At 39.2% G+C, this 20,010-nt stretch overlaps 1 protein-coding gene across 49 annotated transcripts in view; it reads left to right on the plus strand.

The window, feature by feature from the left end:
* The window catches only part of LDB3 (LIM domain binding 3), a 202,713-nt gene extending 192,374 nt beyond the window's left edge, over positions 1-10,339 (plus strand). For all 49 annotated transcript variants that reach the window (XM_078390983.1, XM_078390990.1, XM_078390976.1 and 46 more), the window contains 3 exons: positions 1,209-1,329; positions 3,200-3,315; positions 5,245-10,339. In XM_078390983.1, the coding sequence (XP_078247109.1) occupies positions 1,209-1,329; positions 3,200-3,315; positions 5,245-5,334 (327 nt within the window). In that variant the 3' untranslated portion in view covers positions 5,335-10,339. The remainder of the gene's footprint in view (positions 1-1,208; positions 1,330-3,199; positions 3,316-5,244) is intronic.
* The last annotated feature ends 9,671 nt before the right edge of the window (positions 10,340-20,010 follow it).

The raw sequence follows: 20,010 nt of genomic DNA on the forward strand, positions 1-20,010 counted from the left end.
ACAGAGCAATGGAATTGTTACAATAAAATACACTTTGAAATACACTTCTTTCCAAGTGTCATTTCAGTGTTTCCCAGAATAAAACTCTAAACCTGGCTAAAACCTATGCCTCATTATTGAAATCTCTTTTCCTCGTTCTCCCCTGAACTTTGAACTGAGACTCTTTCAGAAGGATGCTCTCTGTTGTCTGATCTTAAACGCATAAATGCTCTCTGCAACAGATGGCTTACAGTAATTCCACATTCAGATGTCTAATAGATTTGGGGCTTTCTCACAGATGAACAAAGATAACAGTAAATGGTTATTGTGGGTTTTTCGGGTTCTTTGGCCGTGTTCTGAAAGTTGTTCTTACTGATGTTTCACCAGTCTCTGTGGCCGGCATCTTCAGAGGACTGGAGTAGGAACTCAGTCCATGAGTTCACCATCAGATCCCGGCCGTGAAAGCCTTCGAGTATACCAATAAATCTTTGTATTGATTTCTTTTAAAAATAGACCTAAGATGATGCCTAAACCTTGTGGTGGCTGAGCATAAAGCTTGAAGACTGTAAATGCCAGTTTCACAGTAGTGCTAGGCCTTCCTGAAGCTGATGTTCTTTGGATGTATTGGGCTGCAACTCCCAGGATTCTCCAGGCAGCATAGCTATGCTGGGAGGGGGATTTTGGCATTTATTGTCAAATACAGGGCACCAGAATGGGCAAGACTTGATCTGGAAGACTTGATCTGGAAGACTTGATCTGGAAGCCAATTCTAGCCCACGGTGGGTCCCAAGGAAGCGGCTACAACTTAAAGCTCAGTCGCTGCATTTGTGTTAAAATGGGAGCAGCAGGATATGCATTACATTGGCAAAGCTTCATGCTTAATTGCATCCCCACCAGCTGGTTCCTTCCACTTCTGAGTTCCAGTAAATACATATATATATTCTACCCATCCCTACTGGCTGGTTTTCCCTGATCTTAGGTTTCAGTTGTGTGTTTGATGGGAGGAAGCACTTGATGGTTCAGACCTTAAAGACACCCTTTCTCTTCCAAAGCTCCAGGCTTCCCCCCTCCCCCTTCAGGCCCCACATAGTTGTGCTGCCTCCCGCCACTCTTGGCTGCTTGGCTGGCCCTATGTCTCTCTCTCTCTCTCTCTCTCTCTCTCTCTCTCTCTCTCTCTGGGAGTGTGTTTCAGCTGGTGCAAAATCCATCTGCTCTGCTTTGCCTTTCAGGAAGTGATGCATGCCCTGAGGCAGACTTGGCACACCACTTGCTTTGTCTGCGCTGCCTGCAGGAAACCATTTGGGAACAGTCTTTTCCACATGGAGGACGGAGAGCCCTACTGTGAGAAAGGTATTGCACGCACAGCAGTGCGACTGAAATCCATCTGACAGTGTTACTCTGTGACGATGGTCTTGTTGTTCTCGATAAAAACGGCACCTCCCAGACAAAAACAAGATTTAACTGTGCAAGATAATGCGTCTGCTGATTTTGAGCTCCATTCTCTCTACCCACTCGCCCCTTTTAATGTGTCCACCTTTAGAAAATATTAAAGGGATTCCCTTCACATTCACTAACTTTGCTCTTGTCAGCTAACTTGGAGACAAAATAAATTTTGTTTTTATTCCTCTCTCTGTTCCTTGATGATTCACTGGCCTCAAGACATAGTAGGTAGTAAGAAAGGATTAAAGCTTCCACAATTTTAGATTAAATTCCACATTTTAGAGTAAAGCTTCCTCAATTCGCCTAGGAAGGTGGCGAGGGACCTATTTGGAAGGGAAAAAATAGGGCAGCTTTTAAAACAAGGGTAGGCCAAGAGCAGTCCTCAAGCTATCCTTGAACTGCAGCTCCCATCTTCTCTAGCTGATCCAGTCAACCCTACTGTTAATCTGAACGAGGAATGAGGTAGGGGTCTCAAGCCACCAGGATGGCAAATTTGCTACTTCCTTGTCAGCTCCAACAGGACTCCGGCTGCTCTGGAACGCTGGCACTAATCTGTGTGCCACTGCTTTCCAAAGCAGGCTACTTCATGAATTCTGGGCTCAGAGGCTTTTGAGAGTCCTCTACATAAAGAAAGGAAGAAGCAGCAGTAGCAGCAACAGTGCTGGTGGTTCATACACCCTGCTCTATTGGTGATGATAGGGACACCACAGCAGCCATGATCTACATACAAAAAGGAGAAGGATATACCAGCACCTTTGATGGCAGTGATAAATAGGACATGGTGGGTCAAACCTTTCCTCAAGAAGAGAAGAGGAAATGTTGAGCACTTCTATTGTCTCTTTTGCTTTGTGTAAGGCTTTTACTATTTAAATTGTCTATATTTTTTTTAAATTGTACTTTTTAATGATTATTAGCCGCCTAGAGTGGTCATGACCTGACCAGATAGGTGGGATATAAAATAAATAAATAAATAAATAAATAAATAAATAACTAACTAAATAAATAAATAAATAAATAAATAAATAAATAAATAAATAGAAGTAATTCTTTGTTTCAAATACCTTTGTGCAGAGGGTCTTCAGAGCCAGGCCCCATGGAAGATGTATCTAAGAAAATATTATATCTTCCTTCCTTTCCTTTCCTTCCTTTGCTGAGTTGGTGGGTTTTGGTGGGGGGGGCAGTTTACAGCTGCACCACAGTGTTAGTGGCTTCTGCCTCATGCAGCAGCTTGGGCCACCCCATAGTGAATGGTGAGGAATGTTGGGAGTTTCAGTCCATCAACCTCTGGAGGACCATACTTTGGCTACTCAGATTTAAAACACAACCTGAATCAATGCATTCATGGTGTTAATGTTGCTTTGCTCTGGTGAGCTTTACTTTAAGTATTTAAGCCTTACTCTGTACAGCATAAATACTTCTTCCATTCACTCCTGCTTTATGTCTATTACAACCCTGTGAGCTTGGTTAAGCTGAGAGACCAGCTAGTCCAAACTTAGCCAGTAACCCTTGTGGCAAAGCAAACTATTTCTCAGAAACTATTTCTCTCTGATTTCACTTTAACCAGTATTTCAGTTACCTCCACAGTCAAAGACATGGTTCGTAAAAGTGAAAGGGCAATTGGTGTGTTGTAAAAGCCATTCCAGGAAAGCTCACGGGGCAGAGAAGGAATCTGAAACAAAAATAAGCCCATGCCTTCTTACCCAATAGGTCTCTGTTTGGAAGGAAAGTTAATACTGCTTATCTTCTAAATTTAGTTTTTATTTGTTTCTTCTGCTTCTAGACTACGTTGCCTTATTCAGCACCAAATGCCACGGATGTGATTTCCCTGTTGAAGCAGGAGATAAGTTCATCGAAGCCCTTGGACATACTTGGCATGATACCTGCTTCATTTGCGCTGTAGGTTTTTTTTAATTAATGAAAACAGATTAGGACTTCTTAAGCTTGATATTTGACTTGCACTCTAGCATTTGGACCATGGAAGAGAGAGAGATCCCATATTTAGTTATTTCTGTTTCTGTACCACCCTATTAGCGTTGTCACTCTTTGGGCAGTTTACAATATGCAATAGAAATCTAACAATATAATAAATACTAAAGGTACAATAAAATATAATTAAACCCAGTTATCACGAACTGAAACTAGTTTGAAATACAAATAACACAAATTAAAACCCATTTGAACCATATCTGGATTCTGCCCCTGCACATTGAGGGCTGCCATGACAAAATAAAGGGTTCTAGATTATTTTTATGTGTTGTTTCTTAGACTGTTAGATAGCTTAGTGGTTTAAGCATTTGACTATGTAGCTAGAGGTTGGGAGTTCAATTCCCTGTATACCTCTTTGACAGGGCTGGACTAGATAATCCATAAGTCCCTTCTAGCTCTGCAATTCTAAGATGATGGTTGTTGTTATTGTTAACACAAAAATGTTTTCACTTGATGCTGGCAGACTAGTGGAAGGTAAGTCATTGAATATTTGAGTATTCTCCACATAGAAAACTCAATGCAAATGGAAGAAACGAGGAATGAGCCAATGCGGTTTTTACCTTGAGTACCTGAAACCCCAAGGATATATTTCAAGCACCCCCCTTTGCTCCATGCTGTTGATACTTCCATGCATTCAGCACAGAACAAATATATCCTTAATATAGCTCTTGATGACAGTGAGTTTTGCTTGAGAGCCACTTTGGGAATATATGGGTGCAAGAAAGATAGCCTCTGGTCCTCCCCATATTTCCTGCAGCCAAGAGAGAGAGAGATACGAAAAGTGTGAGCTACAAGGAGATCTCCTGATATCGCCTTGTTTTGATTTGTATGCTTCTAGATTGGCACTACATGGATGCTTTTTGGGAGTAGATACCAACAGTTGCAGACCTCTGCTATACAATGGTTGCATGGTTAGGATTAAGAGGTTGAGATCTTAAACCTAACCGTACATTTCGCTTTACCGTAGAGGTCTGTAACTGCATTGCAAAGGTAACCATCAGCCTTATCTCAAAGAAAGAGAAACATTTTTTCTAGCAAGAGCCATAGACTCATAAGGAAAGTAGAGGGCATAGCTAATGATAGGTAGAGCTTAGTAGGTGGAGCCAAACATACAGAAGATGGGATTTGCAGTGTTACCAGTGGCCATAAGTAAAAGACTCTTTGCTATTGTATTCTCTGCAGTCTAAAAGATTGACTGGAAACTTCCTGACATATCAGTGTACAGTGGTACCTCAACTTACAGATGTCTCCACTAGCGAACGTTTCGAGTTACGAATGGCTCCGTTCTCACAATGTTGCTTCAACTTGCAAACAGAGCCTCAACTTGTGAATGAAAAAAAAAACCCTTTCCTGCCCTTTTTTAAAACCTAAGTTCATCTTAGGTCAAAAGAAGAAAAAATTTTAAAAAATTCTCCCCCAGTGGTAGAGTACGGATTAACTGGCTTTGCATAAGTTCCTATGGGAACTAATGCTTCGACTTAAGAATGGCGCCTCGACATAAGAACGAAAAACAGCAGGTACGGATTAAATGGTTTTTGGAAAAGTTTGCCTTGACTTACAAACTTTTTAACGTACAAATGCCGTTCCAATACAGATTATGTTAGTAAATTGAGGTACCACTGTATAATCACTGAAAATCCATTTTCTTCTTCTTCATGAGATCTAGATTACATTGCTTTCTGTTGACGTCCTGTTGACTTATTCCACCCCCCAACCCCCTTTATAGTATACATTGATGGAAATACAGGCCATCTTTGCTTGAAAAATATTTTTTATATCTCTGCTTAATGTCACCTAGTGAATCAGACTTTTTCAGTATGTGATTGTTTTGATTTTCAGGTGTGCCACGTGAATTTGGAAGGTCAGCCATTTTATTCAAAGAAGGATAAGCCACTATGCAAGAAGCATGCACATGCTATTAATGTCTAAAGGAAGAGCCAGAAGCTAACAACAAAGTGACAAGAATGGCGGCTGATTCAAGGATTGAAACATGGATAACTCTCATGGTGGGGAGGGGCAGGGGAGATAATGAATTATGAACACTGCTAAAATTGATTTCAGTTGCTTTTATATGTGCAGCTCTTGGTCTAGTGTATTTAATACCAAACAAATGAATTCACGTTCAAACATTGTTGAAAATTTTTGAGCAAAAAGAACAAAGCTAAAAACAATTTATAAAACCGTATCCTAAAATTATTTTTTTAACATCTTATATGTTTAATATGTTCACCAAGGCAGCCTTTAGGCTGCTCAACAGTGATATAAAAATAAACAGAAAATCATTCTTAGTATTATGATACAATGTTGATGTGCCAAAATAATAAGTGTAGCATAACTTTTAAGAATTGTTCTTAGCTACAGGTCACTAAAATGTCCCTCACAAAACAGATTTTTATGTCATGAATCTTATTCTGAGTTGTATAGACATTACATAGACTTTGTAATGGCTTTGATAGGTAAGATGCAATTAACTAAAAGCACCCCCAGTGGTTTATTCAAGAGAGGCTTGAATCCAGACAAAACTGAGCCCATTCAATTTTTTCCATAGTGACATGAGAACTGCTTCCATGGGGTATATGCTGTTCTTCATCACCCTGCTCATCTGTAAAAGTGGGAGAGGAACCAATGGTATGGGTTTTTTCCTTATGTGACTATTGTGGCCCCTCTCCCAATGATATGTATTAATGGTAAAATGAATTATATCATTGGTTCCCCACACATGATCCTTTATGCTTGCATTATCAGAGCAACAAGACTATCCTAGGAAAACACTAAGACACTGCTATGAGTATGAGTTGATCCTAGTATTGGAAAGTAGGAGCACAGCATTATTTTGCATGTGCCCAAAGCTGCCTGGGAGCCATTTCCATGTGATGCTGTGCCATGCGCATGTCATGTGTTTGTGTGAATATTGCATTGTGAGGCTCATTGGATGCCTCTTCCAGCCAAAAGGGTGGCATTTGGGTGGTGGTCATGGAGAAATAGCCACAGTCTTTACCTTCTAAGTGGCTGTGATGTCCACCTAAACCTTGTCACTCTGTGCAATATAACCATAGGGGAGGAGAAAGGACTTGTTTGTGATGGTGATTGGTAGAAGGGAAGAGGGGAAAAAAGATGTTGGGTGATATTAATTCCAGTTGCAAAAGGAGAAACGGTAGAGAGGATAGAAGTTTAAATATTTATAGCAAATTACCTTGTTCAGAGTATAAGAAGGGAGCTTGATTTCCACAGTTTGCTGTTATAAAAGAAAGATCAAGGGCTAGAAATGATCTATGTGGTGTTTCTTTCTTTAGCAGAGTAACTTTCCTTCTTGTTCCTCCCTTTGTTTTGTGGGTTAGTGGTTAACTTGTAAGACAAGAGGCAGTAGACGAAATGTCTAGTATGAGATCTATCCAAAAAAGGGAAAAGAAGCGAAAGGGGATTCCAATTGTATTTCGATGTCTTTGGGAATTTGTACTTTGTTTCTCCTACAATTGATAACTATTTACAGGGCAGTCCTCAATGAAACACATGTCCTGTTCTAACTGTGATTAGATTAGATTCTTTCAGTATGACATCTCTGAAGTGTAATTGTGTTTCCAGCTATACAGAAATAACTCAGAATAGTATTAAGGTTACATCCCTTTTTCAGATTTTGAACAAATATATTTAATATTTCAGCACATACATACGCAAACTTTTGTACTGTTGCAGCTGGCAATACATCTTTATTCTGTCAGTTATATCTTATGATTTGGAATATTTTAAGCAGGTAGTGTCAGATAATAGTTGTATATAAATAAGCAGGGATTCATGTCTACTCAGATGATCATCCTAAACTGTGACATAGGCATGGAAGGGTTCCCACCCCTCATGTCACTGGAAAAAAATGGCCATAAAGTTCAAGCTGTTTACTCCAATGAAATCCAAATGTTATCTTCTCCAATAAGTAGCTGCAGCACTGGAGCTATTTATACTTACTGCAATATATACATATTTGGCATTCATTAAAAAAGAAAATCCATAATTTGGTTTTAGTAAAAGATAAAGGTTCCCCTTGACATTTAGTCCAGTCGTGTCCGACTCTAGGCCATGGTGCTCATCCCCATTTCCAAGCCATAGAGCCAGCGTTTGGCCCAAAGACAGTTTCCGTGGTCACGTGGCCAGCACTACTAGACATGGAACGCCGTTACCTTCCCACCCATTAATATCAACCTATTTTGTTTTAGGGAGGTTTTTCATTTGAGCAGTACTCCTTAATATAGGTGCATTTTCTAATTAGTGATATCGTGGCAAGAAACCCTGCTTCATAGAGTGTTGTCTTTCTCTCAGAACACTAGGCCTTATTTTAAGAAATGTAATACAGGAAGCACTTTTTAAGGTCCCATTTGATTGCAGGAGAAGAGTGTTAAGCATGTGCTTTATTTTCTGGTTGAAATTACCCAGGCTGAAAAGTGCTGAACTTAGGCAGGTTGTAGCCCTGTTTTGTTTTGCGTTTTATTTGTTTGTTTCTAGAACTGGGAGGACATAATGAAACTTCAATGTTTGTAATGCACAAGAATTTTCTGCTTGCATTCAATCCATATTTTGGTTAGTTAAACACATTTGACTTCTAGTATATAAACAAGTACTGCACTTTACTTATTGATCTTGTCGTTTTAGCAAGGACTGCAGAACTGTTTGATTGCTTATTTTTAAAAAGAATCTTTAGCATTTTAGTGAAACTTTTTTTAAAAAAAAGACAATGGTTTCCTCTTTGCAGTTAGTATCTTGGTGAAAATTACTGTTAAACGATGACAGTGTAGCTTCCTATATTGGAACGCAACAACACACAAATGACACCCTTAACTAAGTGCTTTATTCCACTTCAGGCCCTCTCTGTCTGGCACTTTCCACTAATCAAATGCCAGCCAGCTCTCGATTGCTTCACAACAGAAGGACAATAAAACCTTACACTAGGTCAAGGATCGACTGCACTGTGAGAGCACTGTCATTACTCATTGAGTTGTCTTTTGGGAGGTGGGGCATTCTGATGTTTCCAGGATTGGCTTTGTTGCTGCTTTTTGCATATGCGGGGGGGGGCATGATGTTCCAGTAACACTTCCAAAATCAAAAGGGCAAGAATCATGGGGGACACTTCTTTACCATCTCCATGGTCCGTAAAACTGTCAAATGTACAAACATTTATTCACATGACTTGGGTCGTTTCCTAAAGAGCAGAATCCATTCTTTAACTATACTACTTTATACATCCCTGCCAGAAGCTTCTCTGTGTTTATACGGTAATTTTTAGTGTGTGAAAGGGTTTGCTACAGACAGCTTCCCTTCTGAATAACTTTGTGGGAGTGCTATATTTAGATGAATAATACAGTGGAGAGAAAAAAGGGCTCTTAACGGGAGATTTTCAGTCCTCTTCTATGATAAGAAACCCATTGGGAAGAAGGAATCAAGATACTTCACAAGTCACACTGCTCATGCAAGTCAACAGTGTGCATGAGTGGGCTATCATTACAAACAAGCTCCTCCGAAATGAAATCTTCAGGGACTCTTTTTGGTCAAATATATCTAGAATCAAAGTGATAATAGCAACCCTATCTGAATGTTTAGAATTCAGAAAGAACACAGACAAGGAGGGCAACTGTACCAGCAAAGCAGCCACTTTTCTCTCATTCTTCTCACATATATTCTTAAGAAACGACAAAGGTCCCCATGTGATTCAGAACGTTGTTTTGTTTTTGTTTTTTGTTTGTTGGTTGGTTTTTTTGTTTGTATTCTGGATCACTTGGAAAAAAACCCACTAATAGAAGGGATGTATGATGGAGACTGCTTTCCTATAAAGTCTGGAGTCATAAAGTCTGCCCTTCATGTGTATAGAAATACATGGCAGGGGGATCAGGCTAGGACAGCAACCTTGATTCTGAGCACTCGAACAGGACTTGTATTTGAGTAAAATCTCTCTCATCTGTCTTGCCAAGACCACTCTTTCTGAGAAGAATGAGATGCATAAATAATACAGAACTGGGCTTTCATGAAATCATAATAAAATTGCTGCAGGGAGAAAATATGCTTGGCAGGTTCAGTGTGTGCTATTTTTAACTAGTGTTAATGTTAAAGTGATCTTGTTACTATTGTATTTCACCGGAAACACTGGTGACTTTTGCCTTTTTCTTTTTGGAAGTCAAATACTGTACCTGTGAATGACCAAATGATAAAATTTATGTTACATCATTTGAGAAGGTTTCATAATTAGATTGCTCATGTGTAACTAAACATTAGACCTATTGCTTTCTTTAATGATGAAACCTGAAAATATATAAAACTTTCTGGATGCAATCCATAGCCTACTGATTTCTGTGGTAGAACTTCCCTTTTATTTTAATAATTCGGGCTGCACCAGCTTTGTCTTTCCTTTTGTTTCAAAGACAATACATTTTGCATAAATCATAGTAATTCTGAAAAAAAAATTGCTGAATACAATTTTATTATTCCATATAAAAACATGTTTGCAAAACAAATACTATACAGGCAAAGAAAATGGCTTAAGTTTGGTCCTTCAAAGGTCAGTGACTTGGATGAAACTTTTAATTCAAAGTTCTTGTTTTATTTGACCTTATCTGTGTTACAGCACCAAATAGAAGTTAGCACCATCTACTGGACCAGTGTTAATTAGGGAAACCTAGTGCTAGCAGTAGATGCGAATGTTTTGCTTAAAAATAATGTTATTAACATTTGAAACGGAGTGATAATGTTCTGTGCAACAACCACACTAGGCATCTTGCTTTTAAAAATTTATAGAAGTACTGATAAGACAACACAAGTGACCTTACTTTTTCATAGGGTTTGGATTTGATCATTTCAGATGCTCAGTGTAATGTGTGGCTTTGTGAGATGTGAGTGAATATACCTGCATGGATTAACTGTGCCAACACAAATAAAATATTACCAAAACAGAAAACCTGTGCAAATTCTTTCTGACGTATGTGAGGAATGTAAGCAGACTTCTCAAGTATGCTTTGACAGTTGGATATGTTAATCTCAAACAAGTGCCATCTTCTATATCTTAACCTCATGAACATGAACTGGTAATTTACTGGCCTGCTGCAAGAACCAGTTTGCAGTCAGGATCTCCACTTCTACTGGAGCCTTGAATCTGGGCCTCTCCTATGATATGGAACATCCCTGAGTTTAAATTGGAGTGCATGGGTATATATTCATCTTAGGTTCCTATTAGGTTTACTGAATGAGTTCCTTTTCAAAGTTCTATGCAGAACTGGCAGCTGCCAGTCAACTGAAACATAATGATTTGTAGTACATTTTTTTTCCAAAAACAAGTACCCCCGTTTCCCAAAAAATAAGATCTAACCTGAAAATAAGCCCTAGGATGATTTTTCAGGATGCTCGTAATATAAGCCCTACCCCCAAAATATGCCCCAGTTAAGTGAAACCCCACCCTTCACCATTGTGCAGCAACCAGAAGCAGATGACATGACTGTATTTGAATAAATGTAGATTGTTGTACATGAAAGAAATAAAATGTTCCCTGAAAATAACCCCTAATGCAATTTTGGAGCAAAAATTAATATAAGACCCTGTCTTATTTTCTGGGAAACACAGTACTACTGTAGTGTGTTCTCAGTAATTATGCATAGGACTGCAGCTTATGTCTCTATTGCAATGGTAAACAACCCATGAATGTCTCATGTACATGAAAAACACAATTAGATCACCTTAAGTCGCAAACAACTAGATAGCACATAACACAACAAATACCTCTGAATGGGAGATGTCTGGAGTAGGTACTAGGAGAGGATTATCACCATCCTGTTTGTGAGCTTCCAAAGTTATCTGCTTGGTTGTTACTGGGAACATACCATTTTAGACCCCTTAGGTTTGATCCAGCCATTTTCTTATGGGCATTTGTACACAGGAGGCGTATACGTAACAGATTCTGACTCTTGCTTCCCCTGCATCTTTGGTGCAAATGCACTATCTGCCTGTGCCAGAATGCTCAGTTGCTTCCCATTTCTCTCTGAAAAGAGTAATTTTATTTATTGAAATGATCAGATGTTAAGACAAGCAGAACAAGAGAAGACTCAAAAGACTACCCAGGAACATATGGAACTGTCTTATAGTGAGTCAGTTTATTGGGTCACCTAGCCTTGTACAATCAATTCTGACTAACTGCAACTCTCCAGGGTTTCAGGTGGGATTCTTTCTTAGCCTACCTGGTGATTATGGCTACCCCCGTAGCTTCATATCCAGAGCTACCTAGTGACTAGCACAAAGAGACCATGCTGTCCTCTAAATTTGAGCTGAGCTCACACACCCCAGCTCAGTCAATTTGCTGACCCTGCTCTGATTGAAGTAGTAAGTAGGCCTGAACCCCTTCTTAGGTTTTAAAGCCAAATATAAACAGATATACATCAGTGGACCCCAACCTTGGTCCTCCAGATGTTCTTAGACTTCAACACCCAGATATCCTGGCCAGCAGAGGTGGTGGTGAAGGCTTCTGGGAGTTGTAGTCCCAAAACATCTGGAGGCCCAAGGCTGGGGACCACTGCTTTACGTGTTACAACTTGCTGTGCCAACACAGGGGCATCTAAAATGGGATGTACTGTGTACAACAACAAAAATACAAACAATTATGTCAATGTCAGATATTTGGGACTGACATTAAACTGCACTATTTAAACAAAATCTGTCTCTGTTAACTGGTTAAGAATCTAAGAGCTCAGGAATACGCATTGGCCAAAATCCTGTTGCTTTGCATAATAAATCACACTAGAGTTGCCCCATTAAGTCAATGGGAATTTGGTGAGTCAATTCCTTAATGAGTTCTATTGATTCAAAAGGGCCAACTCTTAACTGTAACTTACTATACTAAAGTAAGTCACAGTTAAACTAATGATTCAGTGGGCCAACTCTCGTGTGATTTATTATGCTTTGGCCACTCTCATTGGAGCATATTCCTTCTTTCTGCTTTCAGAATTACATTTGCACCACCAGCCTCGGCTAAATGAACTAGTAACACATTTTTAACCAATACTGGAAACTGCAAGTTGAAGTGGGCTGCTCTAAACTGCATGCCTCTCTTTCTATGACTGGTACTTGAAACATGCAAAGAGGCAGTCCTGAAACCAGCAAAACCATATATGAACCTATATGGAGAAATAGTGCAGGGAAATGGCCCCAGAGGGATACCACAGCTGCAATACAAGGACATCTGCAAGCAGGATCTGAAGGCCTTAGGAATGGACCTCAACAGATGGGAAACCCTGATATCTGAGCGTTCAAGCCGGAAGCATCATGGCCTCTCCCATTTTGAAGAAACCCTTATCCGGCAGGCAGAGGCAAAGAGAAAGTCACAAAAGCACCAAAATCAGGGAGCTGGACAGGGGACAAATTGTATTTGTCTTCAATGTGGAAGAGATTGTCACTCTCAAATTTGCCTCCTCAGTCACACTAGATGCTGTTCCAAGTCCTCTATTCAGAGTACATTACCATAGTCTCTCGAGACTGAAAGATGCCTAATCAAATCACTTGAACACAGATACACAAGCACCATAAGCTCTGCACTGTCTATCAATAAACAAACCACTTGCCTTCCCTTTTTCTCTTGCATCTTACTCTCCCTTCCTGGAATCCTTGCAAAAAATAAATAATTCAGCATTATTGGGAAGCTTGGATAGCAGCGGCCAAATTGATTACACTTATTAAACATACACAAATTTAATGGAGAGTGAGAGAGAGAGAGAGAGATCTCCAAATATAGAAGATTACGTTAATTCATACAGAACACTGAAGGTTTGTTAGGTTTTAAATATAGGCTAGACGGCCACTTATTGAAAATTCTACGGTAGTAGCTTTCTTGCTTAGCAAGCAACTGAGCTAGATAACCTTTACGATCCTTTCCAGCTCAATGATTCCGTAAAGGTTTACAGATACTGCACAAAAGCCTGCTTTCATGCCATCTGCACTGAGGATACCAAAATCTGATTACTGTAAAGACCAAAGTTCATGCAAAGCAAAGCAGCTTGGTAGTTGTTGGAGCAGCTGAAGGTTATCAGAACTCCATATTTATGCTGTTTAGGACAATTCTTGAGAAATGACAAATATGTTCTTAAATAAAAAAAAAATTAACCAGAGCTACATTTTGTGATCATCATCAAAATGTAAATCAGAATGCAAGTGCACAGTTTTCCTGATAATAGTTGGCCTTCTGTTTCTCTCTCTTTTGTCATCACAGGATCATTTATTAAAAATGAATTAATGGTGAAAGGTTCCCTAATAGCTTTTGGCAAGGAAATAGGAGCAGTGTATGAGGATATCCTTTTTCCGCACCAGAGTACCCAATACTTTCAATTTTATACACAGCGGAAGCAATTAATTGTAAGAGAAGCACAGCTGAGTTTCCTGTGGCTGCACATGCAACAGGAACTATTGTTTAAGCCTTTGAATAGTGTGTTAAGCCTCATCAGGTTTTTTTGCTGTGATTTTCAATGCTAAACATTTAATTTGCAATACTCTTCTAGCATGATGTCCAGGTGTGGGGAGAGGGAGAGGGAGAGAGAAAGAGAAAGTTTCTGCATTGGGGTGGGGTGGAGCTGTATATATGGCAGAAACTACTGTAGTATATCACTGCATTCTTCTAACATAAAAACTGGAATATAAAAACTGAACTCTGATTTTTGTTCATATTGAATATAATCAATTACAATATTTGTCCCAGGTCATTTATAAGCCATCAAACATACATCTTGTACCTTTGATGACTCACTGAGACTTTTCTCTGCTTAACTTTAATATGCGTTTACCAACTTATTACAACAAATATGAAAATGACTCTTTTGAACAACCTGTTCCCGATAAGATCCAAGAACCTTTTGAAGCAGCTCCATCATATATTGTGAAATACCTGGAAAATAGCTTTGGAAGTACCTCAGATAAGAGAGATTCCTTGAGCTCATGATCCTGATTGTTCCAAGAATACTAGATCAAACACAGGTCATCCTGGAGACAGCGATGACTTGACTTATCATCAAAATATTTTCGGCATGCTTACCATTATCACCTATTAACCACCGACTTGATTGTTCAGGGTTTAGAAATAAAAGAGATTTTAAAAAGAGACTTGCCTTACATAAAATACTCCTGTATCCCCAATAAAACTTAAAAAGTTTCAAAGGAAAGCTATAAAATTTGTTAATCTTTAAAGTGCTATAGGACTGCTTGCTGTTTTTGCTGCAAGAGACTTATAAAGCTATGTCTTTGAAAACTGAATTAATCCTGTATCCTAATTGTTAAAACTGCCTTAAAACTGTTGCCACAATGGCAACAGTCAGGCACCAGAGAGGAAGTATCAGCAAATCCAGATCCCTAAAAATTTTGGAAAAAGCAGCCCTAAAAGGGAAGGGGAACATATTCCAAAACAGCTCAGTCAACAGTAATCATTGGCTACGGAACACTGACTGAGGGGTGGGGTAGGGTAATAATTGTGATGGAATGGAGAGGCTGGAAAAGGAAAGTGGAGGAACATACCTGTAAAGGCCTGTGCACCACTTTCCCCCACTTGCCAGCCACTGCTCACATATATCCTCACCTGCTGGTATTTGCCCATTCATTCACCGTGGGAAGCTTCCTGACTGAAAAGGAAGATTTGAAGATCCCTTCCCAGTCTTTGCTCCCACATGTTGTTATGACTGTCTCCCTTCCCCTGTTTCCACCACATTCAGCAATCTGAGCTCTCCAAATACTGGTTCTTAATGTAGCCAAAATGGTATCATCTACACACAAGAAGGAACAATCGTGAAGTCTGCAAAGAGCAGAGGGGACTTGGCAAGCCAAGCAGAACTACAACTGAAAAACTAGTCTGCCTGACAGGAATAGAATGGTTTATGATGAGGACGATGGTGCTTCCTGGAAATATTATATATTCAGGGCAAGCATGAAAATGCCTTGTGTATATACACATAATCACTCATTTGTCTTTAAACAGGGATTTGGAATTTTAGGGGGGATGGCAGTAGCTTTTCCAGACATGTCAGGATTTTCCCCCCCTGTAACAGCTTGACAGAAAGTGGGGTGGGGGGAGAGACAGGGAGAAGAAGTTGTGTCCATGGGTGTGAAAAGCTTTTCTAAGTTGAGTAGAATAAAACATACAGTCAAACCTCAACTTACAAATGTCCCTACTTGCGAACGTTTCAACTTACGAACCGCTCTGACAGAAAAATATTGCTTCGACTTTTGCACGCAGCTTCGACATAAGAACAGAAACAGGCAGGGAAAAAAGGCGGGCGATTCAACTTTCTAACTATAGGTGGCCTCGAGGCTGTTTCTTTGTGCTGTAGGTTTCTCAGTCATTATAGGGTGTGTTGCAGTTGAGAGAGCTCCTGCTTTCCGAGTGAGCCTGTGTGTGTGAGTCTGCAGGGAGGTAAGCTGCTGTTTTCTCCTTTTAAAAAAACTTCTGGGTGGGTTTTGGCTGGGGCGGATATGTTTCTGTGCTGCTTTGTTGGTGGCTTTTTTCCCTTAATGCCTCAGCAAGGGAGCTGAGTTTACTGTTTGTTGTTGGATGTTTTCCCCCTTCTTAAAGCCGCAACAAGGGAGGTCATTTTACTGTTTGTTGTTGGAGGTTTCCCCCCTTCTTAAAGCCTCGGTGCCTTCCGCTTCATTGGCGGGAACAAATTAATTGGTTTTCAGTGAATTCCTATGGGAAATGGTGCTTCGACCTACAAACGTTTCAACCTACAAACGCCTTCCGGAACGGATTAAGTTCATAGGTCGAGAAGGTTGCTGTACATGTAACAAATCAAGGAGAAGAGAACACTTGCATATTCCCCTGTTATTTCCTTTAAATTACTGTATTATTATTATTATTATTATTATTATTATTATTATTATTATTATTATTATTATTATTATTATTATTATTATTATTATTATTATTATTATTATTATTATTATTATTATTATAAATGTAAAACAAAGATGTTATGCAATGGGGATCAAAGAGAAAAGGCAAGAGGTGCCTTTTGGGGGATGTTTTCTGAGTGGATCCACTAAATGTATCACTGTCAACATTACTCAGAACATACCCGCCACAACCCATTTGGACTGACATAGGTGACTACACATACCAAAAAACTAAAACAAAGCCATGTGAGTGGGAATCACTACAAAAAAACAAAAAACAAAAAAAACACTAGTTCCTACCAGCCTACCTAAAAGCAATGGATGTCCACGCAAAAGGAGTTGAAATACTCGCAGTAAGTTGTATGTCAGATACTCAATGAAAAATAACTTGAAATTGACCTTGATAATTGCATCTGAAACAGCAGGATAAATTGTGGTGTAGCTGAGCCCTTGATCATTTGCTTTAAGAACCCTTAATGTTAAGTTAGTAATGAAATATTCTGCCTTATTCAGTAGTGCTAGACTGTGTGATAGGAAGAGAAATGTATAGAATCCATACATAAAAATAACACAGAAATAAGCGTGAAGTGAGGCAAGAAGATTTGATTCCAAATCTCCCTTCCATGATGAACTCACAGCACCCACCTACAACAATGTGCACTACAAAGTCAAATGAATTTAATTACAGTATTTATTTACAAATATTTATATACACTCTATCCATCTTTTAACGTTGGTCAACTTATATTATTTCGGCAAACAACGCACAAAATAATGCTACAGTAAGAGCAAATAAAATAAAATTTAGGGAAATTTAAGATTTTTGAAGATAACGTGCAGGAAGCAGTTTGAAAACTAGATAGCCATACTGATGTCAAAGCCTCAATTATCCTCTTCTATTCTAAAAGAGGCAGTTCTTCTTTCTAATGCAAGCCTACAATATTTGAACTGGATTGTGGCAGACTAGAACACTAACAATACACACCAGTGTTTCACACAAGAGTCTGCACAGGCCAGCTGCCAATTTTAAGTGTCTTCAATGGTATTCCCAGTCAGTTGCTCTTCATAAACTGCTTGACTAAGAGGGAACTCTGCCATGAGAAACTGCTACCATAGCCCAAACAACATTTTTGTCAGTAGGAAGAAGAGAAAGCACCTTTGTACAATATAATCATCCCTTTGCAGTAGATTTCACATTGCGTAAAACTTCTTTTGTGAATTTTGTAGCAAAACTTCTTTTTCATTTTGCTAGTATTTACTACTGTACATGCAAAATTTAAAAACACATGGGGGGAGGCAATGTAGAACTGCAGTATTTCACAGGCTTTTTGGAGTCGATTAAGCTGTGAAATCTTTAAAAAACAAAAAAAATTATATACTTTATTGAACTGTCATGTCAATAAGTATAAAGTGGGCTGCAGTCCACGAAAGCCTATGCTAAATAAAACTTGTTAGTCTGACAGCTGCCACTGTTATTTATAAAATAAGTAATTCTTAACTACAAATGTCAGTGGGGTGCACATATTTAATCTCTTCCACAGTATCTCGACTAAAAAACAGAAAATAAGACCCCAACCCATTCAGACTGTCAAGAATTACTTTTGTTAACTCATTTATCTGCTACTTTATCCCAACACTTCTCAGATTTCCTGTGCCCAATTTCCTCTGAAGATAGAGAAAATGCAGTCAGTTCAAATCTCTACTTAGATAACAATTCGCCTTTTTCTATTCCCACCTAAACCTAACAGTTACTTAGCTGCCCCCCCAACCAGGAATAATGTAGAAACCTAAAATGCTACACTGTTTAAAACACAGCCTGAAATCCAATTTGTTTGAGCCAAAAAACATTCCATGAGAAGGCTCAAACTGAAATAAGTAAAAATGGCAACATTAATAAGTAAAGTTGCATAGAACTGAAATACAGATTTGCCCACAAAGGAGGGTAAAAATCTGCATTTGTGGTCTAAAATAGCAGCATTTATAGTAGAGAAGCCTAATTCTTTTCTCTTGGTGCAGCAAACATACAGTTGGGAATATCAAAAGAGCATGGCTAACATTGGGAAGGGGGCTGTCTGGAGAAAAGCAATAGGAAAGGAAGGATCAGGCACACAAAGAGACAGGTGCAGGCCTGAGGTGGTTTATGGAAAGTGCCTTGTAACAGTACCATGGTTTGCCATGGTAGGCTCACCTTCCTTCCCGGAGAGGCAGCAAAACTGCAAACAGTGATAAGTGAATGAGGCAATCATTTTTATTCTCCACAGTCCTTCAAAATGATGTCCTTTAGGCAGCTAGACACAAATCATTGAGGATATTTATAAAGACAGCATCACAGCTGGTACTGCCAAATGATTGGAGCACCAGCAGCTGCCCAAGAGTGTCAAGTATTAACACGAGTTCCGCACGCGCATGCACACGTGTGCACTTTTACCCTGCACATTCCAGTTTATTTCCTATTCTTTTCCACTACCTGTATTACATGTCAGCAACAAGATCTAATGACAGGGAGAAATTCAAAAGGAGAAAGAAAAGCATATGAACTATAGAAAAGAAATGAAAGTGGGTCCCATGTTTTAAACTAATTAATGAAATAGTTGCTACCATACTCCCACAACGGGGACCCCAGGTGGCTTAAAACATAATTTAAAAAACAACAACGTTACAAATATGTAAACAGAATTAAACTCATTATCTTAAAATACAAATAAAATGAAAACACTGTAAAAGCCCTTAGTTAAAATGCTAATACTACTTTACTTTTTTAAAGAAGGAAAGAAATCCAGTACATCAGCTGAAAACTGTGGGTTGAAGCTATTAATTGCTGACGGGCTGATTAAGCATAAAGGTTTTTGCCTGTTGGCAGAAACAGAGCTGGGAGGGAGCAAACCTAGCTTCTCTCAACAAAGAGTTCCAGAGCCTGAGAGAAGACATAGAGAAAGCCCTCTCTCGAGTCTCCGCCAAAGAAGCCTCTGAAGATACGGGATCCCGGGAAGAGTTTATCCTTCATATATTAACGTCTGAGTGTGCTTGTAATGGACAATGCAATGGTTCAGACAATCTGGACCCAAGCCGCATATGGCTTTAAAAGTAAATAGCCAGTGCTTTGAATTGTGCTGGGAACAAAACCAACTTGACACATTGGAGCTTGGGAAGGAAGGCAGTCCTGTCAACTGAAAATGTTAATAAATGTGGCTATTGCTCAGTTAATGGGGGGCATATATTTACTGAGGGTGGTCCAATAAGCTAGGAATACTCATTGCAATTAAACCCTCTAAACAAGTGTGTTATAGGAATTTTCCTATGGAGAAGAGAAGTTGTGTAGTGACATGTTGCTATAATTTGGGCACACTGGGCATGTCACCACAACAGAATGCATCTACATATATTAAAAGAAATAAATATAGCAACCCTTGTCCTCCCTGCAGACAATTATGTCCCCCTAAACAGGATTCACAATGTCTGAACCTCCATTAGTAGAACCCAGGGAAAGAGAGGATAAGAATTATTTCATTCACATCTCTTAGGATCTCCTGACCAGGAGCCAACTGCATATTTTCAAGCAGCGAACAATTTCACCTCTAAGAACAATTCAACAAATATTAGTTTTTGACCCTTAATAACTCTTAATAACACCAATCTCAAACAGAGTAGCCCCTTGACTGTTACGAACAATTTCTATTTCTGTAATCCCATTCCAACAGCAAAGTTTCGACTGTCACC

This window comes from Pogona vitticeps, chromosome 3 (assembly GCF_051106095.1).
Source record: "Pogona vitticeps strain Pit_001003342236 chromosome 3, PviZW2.1, whole genome shotgun sequence".
NCBI classification, from domain to species: Eukaryota; Metazoa; Chordata; class Lepidosauria; order Squamata; family Agamidae; genus Pogona; species Pogona vitticeps.